This window comes from Acanthopagrus latus, chromosome 13 (assembly GCF_904848185.1).
Source record: "Acanthopagrus latus isolate v.2019 chromosome 13, fAcaLat1.1, whole genome shotgun sequence".
NCBI lineage: Eukaryota > Metazoa > Chordata > Actinopteri > Spariformes > Sparidae > Acanthopagrus > Acanthopagrus latus.
The window spans coordinates 15,610,975-15,631,795 of NC_051051.1; the positions used below are offsets into that span (position 1 = coordinate 15,610,975).

General features: G+C 40.3%; 2 protein-coding genes across 3 annotated transcripts; both read right to left on the reverse strand.

The window, feature by feature from the left end:
- Positions 1–9,208: 9,208 nt before the first annotated feature.
- Positions 9,209–13,358, reverse strand: zgc:153990 (uncharacterized protein LOC768125 homolog). Its single transcript, XM_037119336.1, has 5 exons — positions 13,163–13,358; positions 12,185–12,402; positions 11,472–11,882; positions 11,230–11,283; positions 9,209–11,125 (listed from the first exon to the last, which is right to left on the reverse strand). Exons 2-5 carry the CDS (start codon positions 12,309–12,311, stop codon positions 10,680–10,682), a joined length of 1,038 nt encoding a protein of 345 aa, XP_036975231.1. The 5' UTR covers positions 12,312–12,402; positions 13,163–13,358; the 3' UTR covers positions 9,209–10,679.
- Positions 13,359–14,169: 811 nt separating this feature from the next.
- capns1a (calpain, small subunit 1 a) lies at positions 14,170–20,699 on the reverse strand. Of its 2 annotated transcripts, none has more exons than XM_037119338.1 (11): positions 20,441–20,699; positions 19,486–19,532; positions 19,360–19,396; positions 19,178–19,270; positions 18,951–19,008; positions 18,729–18,793; positions 17,594–17,662; positions 17,033–17,111; positions 16,167–16,283; positions 15,965–16,023; positions 14,170–15,845 (listed from the first exon to the last, which is right to left on the reverse strand). In XM_037119338.1, the coding sequence occupies exons 2-11, from the start codon at positions 19,530–19,532 to the stop codon at positions 15,819–15,821; spliced, it is 651 nt and encodes a 216-aa protein (XP_036975233.1). In that variant the 5' UTR covers positions 20,441–20,699; the 3' UTR covers positions 14,170–15,818. The 2 variants fall into 2 exon arrangements, with proteins under 2 accessions (XP_036975233.1, XP_036975232.1); XM_037119337.1 differs by having other exon boundaries at positions 19,486–19,535; positions 20,441–20,696.
- Between the last annotated feature and the right edge of the window lie 122 nt (positions 20,700–20,821).

Sequence of the window (20,821 nt, forward strand, 5' to 3'; positions counted from 1 at the left end):
TCTCATATAGCTGTTTATCGTCGAATACAAAGTGAGTATTGGGGACATTCTGAATGCAGTACAAATTAGAACGGCACTCTGTAGAGCAAATACCTCCGCCAAGGCCCAACAGTCCCCGTGATCAAGCCTGATCCGATATCAAATAAAACACATTTAAAAATTGCTGAATCGGATTTGTATTTGGACCTGCCTCAAATCGTAACCACCTAAATACGCCTGCATTTTTAGGTCAAGAAAAATGAAATGCTGAACAGCACCCTAACTCATAGTGTTAAAAAGAAATGTAAAAAAGAAAATCCCACCATCTAAACTAAAACTTAATGGGGTCTATTCTGGGCCAAGACCCACCCTCCATCCAAGATTCATGCAAATCCATTCAGTAGCTCTTGTGTAATCCTACTGACAAACAAAGAAACTGTGTGTGTGTGTGTGTGTGTTGTGTGTGTGTGACGTGTAAGTAACATTTTATCCAGCATCCTTTGACTTTAGGTATCTCCATCTTCCGGAGGAGCTGTTAAGGTCTTTACATAATCCAGAAAAAAATGTTTCTGAGTTTCTGAGCGGATTCTCAGTGAACCTTTCATTTGTAAATCTATTCTTCTCTAGCTTGATGCGAAATATATAATACGACGTATAATATAATACATCCTTGATCCATCCACTGTGGCTATTTTATGATACATGTTTCCATTTAAATCATTCATTTGTAACTTCCTGGACAGTTGATTGTTGAGCTGCATCCCGAATTTAAAGTCGACATTTTGAGCTAATGGTACAGGTTCCACGCCGAATCTAGAGATGAGACTCAACAATCAAGTATCTTTTGCCAGCATTGCTTAAAAAGTTGAATAGTTATTGCTTTTAGAAGTAAGACACATCTAGCTAGAAGTGAGCTACGTAAAAGAAACAGCATAGTATAATCTATAGAGTATAGTCTTGTGGGCGAGCACCAAACAGGGCTGTAACTTTTAAACTGTGCTCTACTGAATGGATTGGGTGTAGTACCAGTGTACTTTGCACTTATTATTATTTGAGGTTGACATTTGAATCCTTGTCTTGACAAGACAACAGACTTGTGCAAAGTTGGTCTTGGACAAATATATCTGCTTTGACTTCTGTTTTTTTAAATGCAAAAGTTTGTGGGAAAATGATTTGGACAGGAGGGGGAAGGAATTTTCTATGTCCGCTCATACAAAATGGGAAAAAAAAAGAAGGCCCTACAACCTGTAATACTTAATCAGAGGAGAAAGATATTGACTGATTTTTTTTATGTCTTAAAAACTAAATAAACAAACTCTTCATTTTCATGACTGAATAAACCAACCAACCTTAAAGTAAAGCATAATTGCATACTGTTTCACTTTGTTTATATGTGGCGGACCCTGCCAATTTTCTTGCTTCAAACAGTGTTTTGGGGACTTTATTTTCCACTGAGAACAGCTTGTTTAGTCATTTATGGAAATGATTAATATTTCTGAGTTTGTATTATTACCTCATTGATATTGAAAATATTACTATTATGAGATTGAATGTCTTCTCCCAAACCACATAATGCCCCTTGAGAATAGTATATTGAAGGAAAACCCATGAAAAAGAAATCAAACGATAAATCAGAAGAATGGAGTGAAGCATAAATCTGGGATGTGAAAAGATAAAAGCCCCTCTCCTGTTTTCCTGAAAAGAATTGAATACAGTCACTTCAGCAAAAAGACAAAAATACAAAATCCTCACCCAGAATCATTTTCATACAGGGCCCAGCTGAAGCACACCTGTTTCCAAAATCCATAATTACGTTTTTGACACTTGTATCAATCGCTGTGTGTGTGTGTGTGTGTGTGTGTGTGTGTGTGTGTGTGTGTGTGTGTATTTGTGTGTGTATTTGTGTGTGTGTGCATGTGTGTGCACACATGTGTATGCATGTGTAGCACATGTTCCAATACATCATATCTCTTACATCCTCCAACCCTAATGTCACACACACGGCCTCAAACATCATCTTCTATTTCGTAAGCAGAGACGCTCATTGTAAGTGTGTGTTGTCCGTCCACAGTACCTGCCGCGGCTCTCTGTGGAGGAGGATGTGTGTCTTTGTGTCGGGAGAGCAGATGGACAGTGCACCCTCTCCGCTGTTATCATGTGTATTACTTGCAGGAGTGTGACATGAGCGTGCCACGGGGCATGGGAACCAAAAGAGGAGTCATGTCATCCCCCCCGGACCTCCCATTAGTTCGAGTGGCCGGCATCTGCCTCATCTCCAGCCCACAGCAGCTTGGAGATCCCTCTCCCTAAGGACACTTGGAGAAAGAGAGAGGGGGGGAGCTGCAGATCTGAGTCAGGCAGGCCCTCGGGGGAGAAGTCAGCCTGCTGTGGCCACTTCTGCAGCCCCAGCCTGCTGTCTGACTTTTGGACAATGGGAGGTGTGGAATGGCTGTCTGGTGGGCTGTGATGTCCTGTGTGTGTATGTGAGTGCGTACGTGTCGGTGCCGCAAATGTATGCATGTCATTTAGTTGATTAGTTGGTCTCATTACGATGCTGGATGCTGAAGCACTATAGGGTACCAAAGTAATGCACACAGGCCTGCCACATTAACAATGAGCAAATGTATGGGCTGAGTCAGAGGGGCATGCGGAATTATTAGGCAAATCACTGGCCAACAATAATACAGACAGAATACTGTACTGTGTCTTATAAATTCTTACTGTCTCTGCCCGTTCACAGGTTATAAAGTCAGTGTTTGGAAACTCTTGTCTTGTGTCCTGAGGCCATCTGTGCCTACTCAGGCAATCCACTTTTTCTTTAGTCCTCCTCCGGACTCGTGCAGGACAGCTGGCTTACAGTATACAGACAAGGCTAGTATACGTTTCCTTAGTGTCCCTTCTCCTAGGTTGTTAAATCAGTGTTTTGGGCCTATTACTTTGCATTTGTTCAAGCCATCTGTGCTTACAAATATAGAAAAGCTACTTTTACTTCAGCGTTCCCCTCTCACCACAGACTAAACCTTCATTTCCGCCTTTACCATTATGATGACGGCTGATTTATTAATAGGGAACGCTGAAACAATAATCCATGTGGACCGAGGTGCTTTAAAGATAAATTAGAAATACATTTTGATAATTCAAACACATTTTGCTCGGTGTTTCATCAGGTCAGGACAAAATACGAAATAGTCATTCGATTATGTTGATAACTGCAGAGACTCAAGAAACAGCCACAAAAACATGATATGATATGATCAAGTTGTACTAAAGGTATAATTTGTATAATTACGGGCAGAATTCTATGGCAGCTCTGTAAACATAGGGGGCAGCATACCACCAGAGTAACTGACAACTGCTGCTCTTCGCAAGCGTTCTGTCTGTAGCTAGCTATCTTTAGCGGAGTAGCTCATGGCTCAGGCAGCCGTGGAGCCAGCAGCTCTGCAGTTTGTCCAGTGGGGGTCACCACGGGCGATGGGGGCCCCGCTCAACTAGATTTGGCAGCCTAAGCATGAACAGCGTGTTAATGCTCGTCTAGTTCGATAAAAAAGAGATTCTGAATTCAGATGCGTGGTTGTATTTTTCTGTTTAGTGAGAAACATGGAAGTAAGAGAATATGAATTCTTGAACTTTTGGTAGTTTATTTTGCTCATTTATTATGCTAACTGCTGTCGTATCCCCCAGTTGAAACTACGGGACTATCAGACTAACGCCTCCCGCTGGTACAAAGTGGTATCACAAGACAGGACGGGCAGGGGTGAGCTGGTAGACAACTGTAACTTCAGTAGACATCTCTGCAACATGATACATAGCACTCATATTCAGATTTTACCATTATTATCACTATTACGTAGTACACCAGCAAAATAACATTACACAAGTCAGTGCAATGCCCTGTCTTCCTTTGCCGCTGTGGTTCTCTTACAATGTCCATATTAATGATTAAAATGTTGCCTTGTTTGGTATCGAGACATGCAAGCCAGATAGATGTATCTTCCCCAGTGGTATCCTGGTCCTATTGTCTCAGTTGTCGTCTTTGGCTCACCATCACAGTAGTAGTGTTTGGAAGAGTGCTCAGATCCTTTACATAAATTGAGGTATAAAGATACTCTATAAGAAGGTAAAGTCTTGCACTTTAGATGTTACTAAATAAAAAAGTAAAAGTAGATGCTAGGTTAAATGTTTCCATGCAAAGCTAATATGTTAAATATTGTTGGATTATTACAACTGATGTGTACACATGTGGCTCAGGGGTAGAGCCAGTGTGTTGTTATCAGAGGGTCACTGGTTTGATTCACCTGGTCTGCATGTTGAAGTGTCCTTGGGCAAGATACTGAACCCCAAACTGCTTCTGATGTGCTGGTCTGCACCTTGGATGGCAGCCACCACCACCATCAGTGTATGAATGTATGAATTACTGTAAGTCGCTTCGGGCAAAAGCGCCTGCTAAAGGTGAATGCTGCATTAACATGAAAGAGACCTTTCAGTGATGCATGTGTTAATGTGCTCATGCTGTCTGGCTGAGAAGTTATAAACTGTTGTAAGTAAAATCTTAATTGACAAAGTAAGTCAGTGCACTACAATATGTAACAAGGAAATGCAGTGGTGTAAAGTAGCATAAAACAGAATTACTCCAGTAATGTACAAATACTACAGAATTGTACTAACATTCGTACATACGTTTGACCACTGCAATATAAACATTTACATTTATTCAGCATGGTCAGATTAACACATCCACCAACACAAAATAAAATGATGAACCCATATGGTCATGTTGTAAAATTGTAAAATTAATTAATACTAATCTGTGTCTAAGTTAAGTAAGATCATCTGAATATAGTCAGATCGCGTGAGCATCATCTTTCAAACAACATTCTTAATGAGCTTCAATCTAAAGTAGGATCTGCTGCTGGTGTACAGTGGTTAGACAATTCAGTGTTTGAAATGTCATTTAACTCTTTTTATCATCCCTTCACCATCAGTGCTGCAGTAGTCTTTCATTATTTGTAGTCATTCAAGGTGCATACTCAGGGTAGAGCTTAGATTATCGGCCCTGGCCAATCATTAGGGCTGATAGTCAGCATTTTTGTCAGTGATTCTTCTGTCAGACTGCCAATTACATAGCACTTAAAAATGTGCTGCTTTGGCTCTGATGCAGCAGCTTCTTATACAATGTCCCGCCCACAACATCATCTAATTGGTAAAACGTCACAATTAAAAGCCTATAAACATGTAATGTAATTTGAATCTGCAAAGTAATGTATTGTATGTATTTATTTCATTAAATTCATCACATGATTTCGGTGGAGAGGAGGTATGAAGTAGCAGAAACTGCAATTGTCCTTAAGAACAGTACTTTATGTGCTTGCATTTAGGTTTATTCCATTAGTGGTTGTTTGAAACTTTGGGTTTCAATTTTGCTGCAAATTAACATGTTTGGTCTCCTTGTTTTCTAATAATCGGTATCGGCCTTGACAAAGCTATAACGGCTGACCTCACAGGGTCAGCATGCACGTCTGACTGATACTTTGTACTTACCGATTCAGCCCTGCCTCTAATAATCATCGTCAACTTTTTAAGAACAATGTAGAGCCTCATTTGTTGAACACTGAAAGCCCATACGTGTTTGAGTTCCTCCAGATGGTTATGAATGGGTTCCATCATCCATAAGAATTGCTGAGTTTCATCATGGTATAGGTTAAAGGTTGCTCTTTGGTTGCGACCAGAAAACAATACAACTGAAGCAGCATTTCAGTCAAAATGGTACAGTTGTTAAACACAGTACACAACCAGCGGGCCACTTCCCTGCAGTGGCTGTATAGAGGCCATTATTAAAAGCTACACTGACAAACATTTTGTATGGCGGCCTGCTAACACACAATCTGATTATTCCCTTCACATATGGAACAAACAAATCTGTCTCCGTGAGTCACTGGTCACATCGCAAATCCCCCCCAAAACAACAGATAGGATGAGGTAAATAAAACACAACTGTTTGACTTAGCAGCAGATGTATAATTACTCTTTTGTTGGGGCACAAACGGAGGCATGATAATTATTTAAGCCTGTCCACGCTGAGCGGCAAGTCTGCCCGCCTTCAATCGTACCTTTCCTCTCCGGCCCAGACTCTGTCCTGCGGCAGCTTCAGCGACAGATGGGAGATGAAAGGGGGAGCTGGGAGGAACGAGGGAATGAGAGAACAGGTGGGGGTGAAGACTGGAGAAAAAGGAAAGGGTGCAGGGGTCAACTGGGCCAATAGAAAGGGGGAGGAAACTTACATATAGACTTGCAGCGGGACAGATCGATAGATAGATTATTTTCCTTTCTGTTCCATTGTGTAAAATCTGGGTCTCTTTTGGCCAGATGTCGACCAACCAACCCTGTTGAAACGGGGGAAAAAATACCTTTGGGATAACGCTTAGAGAGGGATGAGGATTGGATTGAGCAATGTATGTGTTCTGCTGATGTAGGACAGGATTCAACCGCACAAATGCAATGTTTCATGTGGAGCAGTACAGAGAAATGCAGCCTATAGAGGAATTTATTAATTGAATTTGATCAGGCGCAGGTTTATTGTAAATATTCATTTACTAGGTAAAACAGACAAAGTCGTATTTTATTCTGAAGAGAGGAGAAGGGGATTAGAATCAAGTAGAATAGAGTTTTATAGGTACTCCAAGTGAATAATGCCCTTTCAGAGAGGCTTAAGTCTCAGGTTTAAGGGCTCCGTAAAGAGGCTGAAGGTAAATGACTGGCTCACAATGTGAATACAGCTGCCTATTCAGGAGCCCAGCCCCCCAGCCAGACTGACACTGATGCTGCCCACTGCCTCCCTGCGAAGGAGGAATCCCCCAGCAGACTGTTGAACTCCCGCTGCATCCTGCCCTCCTCCCCTCCCTGCTGCAGCACGCCGGGCCGGCCCTGGCAGCTGTTTAGAGCAACTGAGGCAGAAGGGGCAGCAGGCGGAACAATGCAATTTGACTTAACTCAGCCGCTTTTCTGTGTGTGCGCGCATGTGTCTGCATGTGTGTGTGTGTGTGCCCCTGGTGTATGCGCCTGCGTTAGTATTTTTCACGAGCATTTGATTAAGAATGGAGCAATGGATCTGGCAACCCCCATCCTAAAATCCTAACACCATTGTACACCAAGGTCCAACGGTATCACTTTATAATAACCATCGTTAAAGGTGCACTATGTAGTTTTCTAATGCCCTAAAGAATCCGAAAAAAAAAAAACTACTTTTTTTTGTTTTCATGACTGAATATACAAACTGACCTCAAAGGGAAAAAACAATTTCATACTGTTTTACTTTGTTTATATGTGGTGGACCCTGCCACCTTTCTAGCTTCAAACAGTGTTCTGGAGACCTAATTTTCCTCTGAACAGCTTGTTTATTCGGTTATGGAAAGATATTGAGTTTGTATTATTACCTTGTAAATATTGCAAATATTCAAACTCTGAGTTATTTTTTTTTTCTCCACGACTACATAGTGCCCCTTTAATAAATGGTCCATTTATGGTAATTAAACTTTACTTATTTGACTGTTGAACAGTTACTTAAGTTATTTGACTGTTATGTTATGAAACATAACAGGAAGGGGTTACATAGAAAGGTTACAAAAATACTCTTCAGGATGAGCTCCTTGGAGTCCTTGAACTCCTTGGACAAGAGTTTGTTGGCTTATCTAGGTTAGCTTTTTCAGTCCTCCCTATCACATATACTCTGCAACTATAAAACTGTCACATGAGATAAACCATGAGAGGCACACAGACACAGTGTTTTCACTATTGATACCTCTCCTATATACTCGTTGAGTTTCATATGCAAGAATACCATAGCAATATAAACAGAGGGACATTTGGAAATTTCCCTTGTGGTAAACTGGTCCTGATGTCTCAGTTGACTCCTTTTTGGCTCACTAAGTAAATACAAAAGTAACAGTAGATATTGTGTCAAAAAGGATGTGCTTAAGGTTTATAAACAGATGTTGCAGCTTTATAATGGTTATCCAAACAATGTTTATAGATGAACAGTATTTATTAACAATTTACAAAGTATTGTAACAGCTTAATCTAATATTTGACTGTGTTTCCATTTGAGAGGGTTGGCTCTTTTACCAGTCCCGTTTGGTCATGTAATATGATGCTGATATGATGCTTTCAACACAAGTTAAAGTAAGCTGTTAAAATTCATTTTAGTAGTCAGGTGTCGTATCCTGATTGAGCATATTCAAAGGAAAGCTGACATGATAAAATGTTCTGTGAGCCGGGGATGTTCAAAAGTTTACATGCCATCATTAGAAAATGATTTTGATTGTATGTAACACCGCTGCACAACGCAGCGCAGCGCAGCGCAGCGCAGCGCAGCGCAGCGCAGAATACTGTTTGAACGTGGCTTCGTCTTGTGTATCAGCTTCCCATCAGCAGTCTGGCCTCACAGGACTGTGCAGCAGAGCCCCCTACTGACATTTACACAGACCTGCAAAACTGGCTGGACTGTCAGTGTCAAGAAGTGTTTCAGTGAGGGATGATCAAACACCTCATGTCCTCCCCTCATAAAGGATTGTACTGTGTTCCTTCGTTTTTGCTGACACTCACTATAAAAAGACAAAAACCAACAAGCTGTTAGTCTGTCACTCCAATTCCCTTACAGTAGTAAATCTGTAAATCTTTCAAATTGAATAACAGACATGACAGACATTCATTTTTATAAAGCTCAGTAAAGCACACGGATGTCATTTAAGAACACTGGGGACATGACGCCATCACTTTTTAAAAAGCGTAATTTGTTAAAAATGCTCTGAATGTTCTCATAGCTTGCACTAATAAAGGTTAACTGGCAAATCAGACTTTGGTCTCCATCAGCACCTGCTGCTGATTCTGCTGCAAAATTCAGACAAAATTGTAAAATGTAAAGTACAGCATTATAATCAGAACTGTTCAGTATCAGTATATACTGTAAAATCATGATATATTAGATGGACTAAGTAGCTAACTAGCCAGAATGGTGATTTATAGTACAGTGCTGCTCGCGATAGTTTCTAATGTCTCGTAACGTTTTCCTCTTGGACATAGCAGCAGCTGCTAAAGACAAGGCTACTGCACTTTAATATAAAAATGTGTAGTGAGTACTTCCTGTAGCAGCCTCTTGGTGAGAAGATTGACAGGGGTGGCATTTGAAACTGTTTTCAAATGTGTGAGCATCAAAACAAGAAGGCAACTGGACATCTGAGGGTGAGGTGGGTTTATTATCTTTAGATAATCACTTTAGTTGATCAATTTATTGTCGGCTTTGGTCTTTTGATGGTACTTATTGACAAAAAAATAACAAAAACATGTTGAATATCTTTATCCTTTCAGGTCTATTGTACGTGCAATTTTTATTTCACATTTACTGTTGTGTAAACCAGCCTACATCAGAAAGTCTGTCGAAACAGCTGAAGCTTCATTAACATGTTTGAGGGTAAATTTTGAGCACGAAGTGGATTTGTGGGTCTGTTGTTTAAAGGTTTCTCATTCTATTTGAAAATCAGTCTATCCAGCAGTTAATAGTTTCAAATCTAAGACTTGAAATGTATACTCTACCATGATGTCATGTCATTTTATCAGCAGGATATCAAAATGCATGCTTTGAATCAAAAGTGCAGCCCCCAAATCAAGATGGATTTAAACATTCTGGATTTCTGAAGTCCTAATCCAAACTCCCACACTTTTACAAGACTTTGAGGTGCACCGTTTTCACAACATACACAGAAATGTTCTAAATCATTACCTCAGATGACATTTTCTCCTAGAACTGGTTCTTTACATAAATCACCCAGCAATAAGCTTTTGAAAACTTAGGGAACTTTTTTCCGTCAGACGGAATATATTAATATATATGTATATGTGTACACCTGCTGTTGGTTTTTATCATTGCATACTTAAAAACGTAAAATAAAAGTCCCAGTGTTCTTACATTCCAATTTATACCATTTCAGTCCCCTGCAGTCTCTGTACCCCAACACTTTGAAGCTGACACACTCAGCTAGGGAAATCACTTGTGTTCTGTTCAAATACATGAGGGGTTTTTATTCCATATCTAAAAGAAATTATTGAAACTTTCATATTCAAGTGTTCATGTTTGCAATGTAGAAAAACAAAATCAGACAATCACAAATTATTCAGTTACAAGTATTTTCAAAGTATCTAACTTAGCTTTCAGACATATAGACCATATAATGGTCAGGTGTGGAAATCCACTCACCATTACAGTACATGTGATAACCTCCAGACACTGATGCAACTACACCTTATACAAGGACACACAGATGGATGTGACTGACTGACTTTTGCATGTCAACATTAAAAGAATGTAAAGGCTTTAACTGTGGTGTATGCTTGATAAAAAAAAAACAGCGTGGCAGAAGTCTCACTTTCAGTAGCAAAAAAAACCAAACTCCACATGTTATTTCATTTTGGCTAACATCGGTTATCTTCTCAATCCATTTTCATGTAACCTCACAGACAGTGATTCCATTAATACAATGTTTCTACGAATACAGTTTTAAAATATAACCACGGAAAGTCTGTTGAGTACTATCACAAAGTACAGTCACCAGCAGTGAAGTCCACAGGAACTGAACGGTTCCTGCAACTGAAGGTCATGTATGTACCGTAGTCAGTGATACAACTTGACATCTCTGTCTGACACTTTGTTGCTATAACGCTGGCCGTCCATTCAGTTTGTCATGCATGAGAGCGATGGCTCCGCCTGTGAAGTCTCTGAGAACCTGCACCGTCTCCCGCTGGAGCTGCAGTGACTCGCGCACAAACTCCTGCTGAGTCTCTGCCAGCTGCTGCACCGACTCAGACAGAAGCTCCAAGGAGCGTGAAACCGTCTCCAACAGGATGTTAGTGGCGTGCTGCTCTTGAAGGCTCAGCGATGCATTATGTAGCATGCTGTCTCTTGTGTTCTGTGAGGGCTGACCTGGCAACGGAAGCGTCGCTGTGGTTGATGTTGAAGGTCCCGAGGACGTCTGAGGATGGCCTTGTTTCTGGATGCCATTGTTTCCTTGGTGATCCTCTGTTGGTTTTGCTGCCTGAGTGGAGGGAAGTACGTCATCCCTTTGGTCATCGTCTGAGTCCCCAAACGCACCTTCAGTATCTAGAGTCAAGGAAAGAGTTTTCTTAAGTGTTTTCTAGTTACTACAAAGATCTCGCACGTATTCAAGATCTGTCTTCATTTGGAGCCGAACCATGACAACTTACCTTCTGTTGGAGGTACTTCATACTGAAGATCGAAGGCAGACTGTGATGAGTCTCCTGCAACATTTAAAGATGATATCTTGTTGGCAAAATGTTTGCTAAGTAGTTTGCCAAGTACTCTCACAGGAAGGTGTTATGGCTTTGTTTAAATAACTTGATGTGTGTTATGCAGAGGTTGTGTATAAACTTCACTAATAATGCTGCAGGGGTGCAAAGTAATACAAAAAAATTGGTTTAGCACTCACTCATGCTATATGAGGTTGATGGGGGTATGTCCAACCCGCCATTAGGAGAACTCTGCATTCCGATCATATCCTCCTCTTCCATTTCTTCTTCCTCCTCTGGCACATCGTCGTCATCTCCCAGTGGGCCGAAGTCCCCTATGCTCTGATCGTCGTCCTCCATCTCCAGGATCTGGAGAACTATCTTCTCTGTCGGATTAAGGTCTCTGGAAAGACGCGAGTTGAGACCCCTGTTGGGCACTGTCCCTGACCGCATGGCAGCCACTTTCCGTTTGGTGTCGCACTTTAGATCAGACCACTTCTTGATGACTTCTATGATCTCTCGTTGGCACTCTCCGATCTCATTGACACGTGCGGTAATCTCTGCCCATGTGCGCTTCTTTATGTCTGTTGGCACACCACGATTAAATTTACCTATGGGGGAGGAGAAACAAAATGACGTCAAGCCCCTGTCCTTAAATGTCATTGTGTCAATGACCAGCTACATTTGATCATTCACAGACCTACTGTCATTTCTGCTATACACTTGATTCCCAATCAACTTTGTTACCTTTGCTTTGCTTTGTTTGTTTTGTGTTTTTATTTACCAGCTGTTGTGCAACCACTTACTCATTTCCTGGGAAACCCTCAATACAAATGCCTCAATACACAATATTTTCATTTAGATGGAGGTGAATGAAAGCCTTCTGGAAGGGATAAGCACTGGAGACACATACCTACAACAACCATACGATGCTTCCTCACTTCATCCAGCAGTATGTGCACTTCACTGAAAGAGAAACGAGCTTTTCTTTTCTTGAAGCGAGTAACACTGTCTTGGCTGTAGTATAATGGTGAAGACATCCTTCACACGCCGTGTCAGTAGGTATCCAGCTGCTTTGTGGTCTCTGCTGTGCTTCAACTTCTCCAGCTGTCTGAGACTTGTGTCAAGAGTCTGATGATCAACAAAGTCAGAGGAGCGTGCGAGGGTTAATTGTAAATCTGCTCATGCGTCACTACTATATCGTCTCATACACTAAACTTTGCAATTGATATCTGGGAATGAAAATAAATGTTGTGTAGTGACACAAAAGGTTGACTTGATGTAAGCTAAGGTAAGTAGTATCATAATACAGAGAGAACGCTACACTCAACAGCTGAGCTATGACTGTGTGTGCACGTCTAGTTAGTTGATTAGCAAAGTAACTAATGAATAAATATTATCAACAACTCATCCATAACGTAGTTGCATGCATAGGTCCTACTGGTCACACATCGTTAAGCAGGTAAACGGAGCAGGTTAGCCTGATGAAACTATGTCACTGTGAATGAGTGAATGAACAATGGACGATGCTACAGTCAAGTGCTAGTGGTTTTACACACGCGACAGCCTAGTGAGCTACCTAGCTAGCTAACGTTATATCTACAGGCAACTCCAAGCTAGGCACAAAGAACACCGTCACCTACAATACACTGATTACGTGATTAGTCACAACTATTTTATTTGAACATAAACTGCTAAACATATTTAGTTAGCAAGCTTTAGTCGAATGTTACACAACAGCACACACTAGGTTAGCTCTTTTTGCAGCAAGACAACGAAAGCTAACGCTACATTAGAGTCAGAAATGGCTAATGCAGCACTGAATTCACGTAACCGCACTTCACGGGGTATACCTTGATGACAAAAACAGCTAATGATATGGTGAACATACCCCCTTGTCAAAGAAGTTGGGATTTGGTCCAGAAACGTAATGATAAACTTCCTTATCGAAAAGATAGCTATTGTCAAGCTAGCCAGCATGACGCTAACGCTACACGAAAGATGTCCGGTTACCGTTAGCTAGTTAGCTAGCGAAAGCAGCTGCTGGGTGGAATCACACAAGAAGTGTAACAACGTAACGCTAGGATAATGGCATCTGGTCGTTCATTGTTAATTTCAAGTGTAACTTATAACGATAAGTATTATTAATCTGATTAATTCATTAACTGCGGTGATTCATTTTATTTCTTATATTTTCATGTTGCAAAGACGTGCTTTTATTTTGAAGGGGGCACGCCTGTTTGGTGGTATCGTGAGACAGGGTGACTTGATTCAACAACCAGCACTATACACAAGAGGAAATATGTCAACTAGCTCCACCAGCGTGGTTTAAAATCTCTTATTTATTGGCGAATGGGGCGGTGATATCGTCACTTTATTCCATCAACAGTTTGTGTGTCGGTGCTGGATACCTTCAATTGCTTCAAGGATTTTCAGTGTCAGCAGGTCTAGTTAGTTGAATAACTATGATCAACATTTTAAATTCCTCTCCACATATGTATTAAGGCATTATTATAAGTAGTTGCGCTTTTTTATTACTTAAAATGTCACCTGACCTTCTCCCTCAAACGCTTCAGACAATATAAGTAAGAAATATTTCATAAGTTTAACTGCTGGATACAAGATGTCTCCGATTTAACTGCAAAGCCCATTCTCAGTGTGTGCACTAGCCGCTTTCAACTTCCACATCACACTTGTGTGCACTACATATTGGACCAGGATCAGCTTCTAAACTGTTTGTGTTGTCACAAATCATGCAAAAAAAAAAAAAAAAAAAAAGTACAATAAGCAATAAAGGTGAAAACAGCCTGCTAATGTCAGACTCTGCACATACATTATTCAGCACATCATCATGCCAGAAACAACTGTTGGCAGTTTACCAAGAACAAAAACAACACATTTAACATTCCCCTTTTATTCCAAATATGGCACAGGCATTTATTTTACCAGGCATTTTCAGTAACATTTTCATAACTTTGGCTATAACTACATGTTAAAACCTCTTAATAATGGCATCTTTGCAATTGGCATGCATTTGTGGCATACAAGTTATATATTATCAATTTACATGTTGTGCTGGCATTATTTGGTGCAGGCAATTTGAAGTACATTAGTAAAAAGAAACAAGATGTGTAAGCTGTGACATGGATATTATGGCCAAGTTGCATTACCAGTATTAAACATTAAATGAAAAAACATTTGCCTGCCCAAAAACGCACACTGCGATCCCTGGCTGCTTTGCTTATACAGTATACAGTGCAAGTTTGATGCAAAATAATGGGAGTGTACTATTCATTAAACCATGATCTACTTGCAATAGGTTGTGATGCAAGTGTACCATAGTTCAAACCTCTACCTTACTGTTCATTAAGCTGCAACCAAAATGGTGGGCTGTTGTTTTTATGAACAGGTATTTCATGTCAGTGGCTGGTTTCACAAGGGCAGTAAATAAGACCGGCATCTACCAAATATTAAAACTTTAGACACTTTTGCAAATCTATCTAGATCGTGTCTGTCAAATTCTCTGTAAAGACATGACCCACCCACACCGTTACTCAGATTAGACCTTTTCTTAGGGCTGCTGGGTGTGTGAACACCCACGGCAGTGTCCCAACACACCTGTTAGTTTTGTTGCATCTGTCTGGGTAGGACAGCCTTACGATTCTTGTGACCTCACAGGTATTTTCAGTCAGTGTGAAAGCAATTAGTCATCTGCTCAGGTTGAGTCTGGTGCTGGTTTTCTGAGAATTTATGAGGTCACAAAATTCCATGAATGTTTAAGGTGTACATTTCCCCGCCCCAACAGGTAGCAAAAAGGTCAACTGTGCCTTCAAAACACACCCATACACCTCTAAGAAGGATATAATTAAGTAAATAGGTTAGGTGGAAACAATATTTTTTTTAAAAACCAAATACAGCTTCAAACTTTTTTACAGCGATGAATGAAGTAGATCTTCCTGTTTTTACAGCAGGTGACAGCCATTTTAGTTTGATTGTCCAACATCATGTTAGCGTTTAAACAGCTTCCCAGATCGTCAAAAAAAACCAAACCGAGATTGACCTATACCCACAGACCTCTATCTAACATACAATCTTTGTGAGACCAGCCACAGCCACACAGAAATGGGAGCTTTCACATTTGTTTCTTTCACAAATTTCATGGTATAAAGCATCCTGATATTGGCCTGCATGCTCACGGGCCATTTTGACTTGAGGGTTTATGGGCAAGTCAAAAGCAAATGCCAAACAAGCAGACAAAGTGACACGTATTCAACATCCTATTATCTTGAGGCAACTGAATAATGCTGGCCACATACTACCAGAACATTCAGTATCATTCATTTCTGATCCTAGTCTATGTGAGTGCAGGCTTGTAATTTTCTGGGTTTGTAATACAGCATCTATTCTGTCTTGCCTGTATTATGGAACATCTGAAACTTCTACAACGCTGAATAAGAGGAAGTTGTAGGGATGTTGAGAAAATATATTGTACTGTGTAGACAAACAAAGTGGTTATGTGTAACAAGCAGAAGAGACCTCGTCTGGACTCAAGAGTACATGGTCAACTGAAGCCACTGAAAAGAAACAAGAGCAGAGAAGATGACTTATGTAAACGTGTATTAACTGAAACAAATGATTTAAAAAATCTGAATTTCACTCAAACTGATATTCCAGTTAACTGAGTTCACTTTACCTCCTGAACATTGACTTTGATAGTCCCATTGTTATCCTTATCCAGGGTTTTGAAGGAACCTGAATCAGAAAAGATATGATGAAGACTAAAACACCCTCAGTTCATGAGCTGCTCATTCTTATCACACACACACACACACACATAAAAGCTACTAAACCAGGAAGTAAAGTCAATCAATTTAAGAACTGGTCTTTCAACTTACGGCACATGGCATCTAGCCGCACAAGGCAGCCAATGTAGTTGTCAAAATCCATGTTCCCACTTTCATCGCTGTATCTGCGAATTATCATCTGGAACAGCTGGTCATTGAGGGGGAAACCTAAGGAAGAGGTGACACCACTGCATTGAACTTTTAAACAGAATTTACCAAAAAAAAAGGGTACAGTACATACATTTAAGGCTGCACTGTTGAACAAACATACACCCATCAGTCAGAATATTAAAACCACTGACAGGTAAAGTAAGCAACATTGATCGTCTTGTTACAATGCATTTTCTGCTGTTCTGCGGTCTTTGCCTTTATGAGGTTGTAACTTGACAGCGTAATTGTCAACCCATCAAACAGCAGCCTGGAGATGAGACTTTTTAAAGGTTAGGATTTGTAATATTTAACTGCCTGCCCATGTATATCCAGGTGTTAGAATATAGGATAGGCAGTGTTATCTGCTTAAATAGTGCACTGGCCATGATGAGATAAAATTATTCCAGCTGGAGCCCTAATAATAATAATAATAATAATAATAATAATAATAATAATAATAATAATAATAATAACAATAATAACAATAATAATAATAATAATAATAATAATAATAATAATAATGAAATGATCATACTTACATGCATACACTACCAAATATAGTTTTCTGTGTTAAATACATACATGACTCACATGGCTGTAAATGGTACATAAAAAACCCTATCACAAGTTCTTACTGCATCCATGATTATCACTTAACCTCTATTGTTGTTAAGCATACTAATAAAGCCTTGTTTTACCTGCTACTTTTCAGTCGCTGTGTAAACATTTAAACAACAGTAAGCAAAATCCAAGTTTTAGAAACTCACCCGCAGCTCTGAAAGCATCTGGCAACTCATCTGCACCAATGACACCAGAGCCATCTCTGTCATAGGCTTTATACACCCCCTAAAAAATAAGAGTATTTAAGGCATTTATGAGAAAATCCAAAAATCTGTTTGGAAATGAATACAGTTATAATTTCTTTTGTGGTTTAAATTATTTTCCTTGCATTGTGGGCTTATTTCAACCAACAACCACAAAATACACGTGTTATTACATATGCCTGACAAAGTAATTTGTTGCGTCTAAGATTCGGTTGACAGGGAATGTAATTATATCTTTCGCATGTAAACAATTTAACATTGTGTGACCTTCAAGAAACATGCAGATTATGTCCGTGTAAAAAAAAAGTAAGTTAATGAAAAAGCGTTTGGCAATCTGTATATTCAAATCTTGGTTATTGCTACATTCAATAGACAGCTGACAGTGGTTTTGTTCCAGATGCAGTTTCTTCAGTGTTCACTGTTACTGAAAATGATTAACACTGACCACAGGAATGTAACAAAAACAGATGTGCCAGACCAATAAAACAGGACTGCTGTACTTGCCTGCCACTTCTTTATATTGTTCCAGAGGTGTTTGAATTCGTGAAAGCCGAGTTTTCCAGTGCTGTCACTCTGAAACGGTGTTAAGGACAACAGACATCAAGTCATCAAGACTCCAGCTTAGACAAACAGTTAGATTACTTTTAGGCATGCTATATTTGCACAAGGTGGATTGTATGTGCCGTCTTCATTCATACATGTACTTTTTTTTCCTGACCTACTCACTAAACTGTAATTGGGGTTTTATCCTTAGAATTAAAAAATAACATAACATGAAGTGGTTACCTTGACACTGTTTTCTTGTTCATTGTGCAATAAATATTGATATATTGATATATATAAACCAATATTTCTTGGTTTGACCAGATCTTTAGGATTGTCCCCTACATTTGGGGCAGTGTGTTCAAGGTAATCTGATATCTGCTCAGTGCTGAACCCCACACATTTCAAGGTCATTAATCCTCCCCATGCTGCAGGACCCATTTCTGAAAATCTGTTTTCCATTTGTGAATCATGGCAGTAACTGGCCTCAATGTTCAAATGTATGTCTAGAGTAGGGCTGGGCAACTTCTACTGGATTGGCATATGAGGATGTCCAGTAAAACATTGCAATGGACATCATCGTTAACATCACACTAACAGCACCTCCAACCTGACTCACCCCACCAAGAAAAACTTTCCAGTTACCAGCGAAGGCAGTCAGATCAACTCTGCCTAGTGCCGAGCTTCTGACACACATCCCAGTAAATGGATATTTGTCGCCACACCATCGGTCTGTAATTTAGCCAATTTCAGCTTCAGAAGCGTGAAACAAAGTTAAGCTGCAAACTACAATGGGGAAGCTACGCTAAGGACACACACATAACAACAGTACAATTGAAACAAACTTCCAAATCATAATGTTTCAATGCAAGGTTTAAGTAGTTGGTGCAAGGCTCGGTGGTCGATGACTATAAGCCACCAGCCATGACATTCTCCACTGGCCCAACCCTGTGGGTGTGACGAGCAAACACATCCGTTTTTAAAACCAACTGTTGATGTATGTTCTGTTCTATGTTTTTTCCACTGTTTGGTCACTGACAGCTTCATACTATCACCTGGATCACACAGCAAAGTCTACTAATGACAGAAAGGATACATCCATGACTGCGACCATGCTCCTGCAAGACTCAATGCTGAAACCATCTGTCTTCAGGTCACCATCTGAAAGACAAGAAACAAGTCGATCACCATGTTGTACATTGTTTTTTTAAAGCCTGCATCACAATAGAATAAGGTAGACCACAAAGAACAACAAGAACTTAACATAGTGATGTGTGGGAGATAGACAATACATATGATCCAGACAAACATGTCTTACGTTTTCCAATGATTCTGTTCAGTATGTTCATCAGCTCTGATGGGCTCACTTCCATGTCCTATATGACAAATATTCAACAGTGTAGACATCACAAAGCCAGCAGAAACCTGTACAGACACTCGCATACATGGTGTTGCAAAATGGCAGATGAAGAAACATTCAACATAGATGTATGTTGTTTTTTGCAGTAACTGCCAAGAAGAAGGACAGGGAGACATATAACTCACATCACCAGCGAGTTGCTGGAAGACTCTGCGAAACTGTTTCTCCTCATCACTCTCATGCTGCTCTGCATACACAGCGGGCCTACGTGGTGGAGGCTACAAGACAGTGACAGCAAATCTTAGAATCCATAGTTGGCGGAACAATGACGCCAAAAAGTGTTGTTAATGTCATGACTGTTACTTACAGGGTCAGAGGGGACAAACTGGGCCGGGTCGATGTTGCTACAAAGAGAGGACCAACAATAAAGACGGACGTCAGGCCACAAAACCACATTTTCAGGATCAGTTAAATACTTTGTGCAGATTCTCACCTGACAACATCAATGATGCCACCGATAAACTTTTTGGCAAAGAACATCTTCTGTCACCAGCGAATACAGAATGTGACAAAATTAGACAATGGAACACTTAACAAGAATCAGAGCAGAAGAAGATGAAAAGTAAACAAGCAAACATGATATAAATAGACAGTGATGTATGAATGTCCACCATTACAAACGCAATGCATTGTTTTGAACGTCCTTCACTGTTCGGCCCTGTCATGTACATTGCTAAGTTAAATGGCTTGGTGTTTCAGTGGCTATCTTAGCTTCAGCAGCGCTGACGGGGCTTGTCGTCTATCAAGCAACGGCACGTCCTGTGTTTTCTTCGATTAACATTACCGTGTCTAATTAGAGGCACACCCACCGTACCAACCCCAGTAAAATTCTTTCCTGTTATGGAAAAGAAAGGGGAATGCCGCACCCATACTGCGAAAAATAGGTCCGATTTGAAAAGGTTATCGAAGTGCATCAGATGTTTCATGTGACATCTTTGACATTAAAACCGCCTTCTGTGAGCCAATGTATGTGCTTTTAAGAGCCAAGTGATTCAGTAAATTATCGTTGATCTAAGTTAGTGCACAAGTTACAGTCGCAGATTAGCTTTACCTTTAACGTTAAGTCAGTTTAGCTAGCTGTTATTCACCAAGTGCTAATCTAATGCGGCTGACTGGCATCGTTAAAACATTGTCTTAACCGTGCAACATGTTTAATAACTTAACAGGACGGATTGAAGCACGACCGAGCTGACGATAGCCTCAGCTGCTAAGTAACTTTAGCTTTAGTTAAGCTAATTTACATGAGGGACGTTAGGTGCGCTGCCTGTCAATTTTAGCAAAACTCGGACTGAATTACAGTGACTAACATTGATTTCATCACAACACAACCACACGGGGTTTCAGGGAAATAATACATTCGTCGTCTAGAACTCCAAGTTCATATTTACCGTCAGGAAACAGCACTTCGTTGAAGAGTGAAGATAGTTAGCTCAGTTCCCCAGTTTAACCACAGCTGGCACAAGGCTCCGTCAACACGCCCCAACTATGGCAACACAAGAGGCGGTCTGACAGCTGTTTCCGCCTTTGCTTCGCGGTTTAGCAAAGATTCCCGACCGCATATATCCTCTCTCTCTCTCTTTCTCCCACACGCACAAACTGGCTCAATACGACGCAAAAACCTTCATGTATATAGTGTTTACTACCAGGCGTCTTGTTGTGCGAACAGCGACTTTAAAAAAAAGTGCCTTGAAAAGCGTAAATATCAGCCGTGTGAAGATATTTATTTTGGTCTTGCGCAATGCAGTGTGCAGCTCTGGGGAGATATGCCA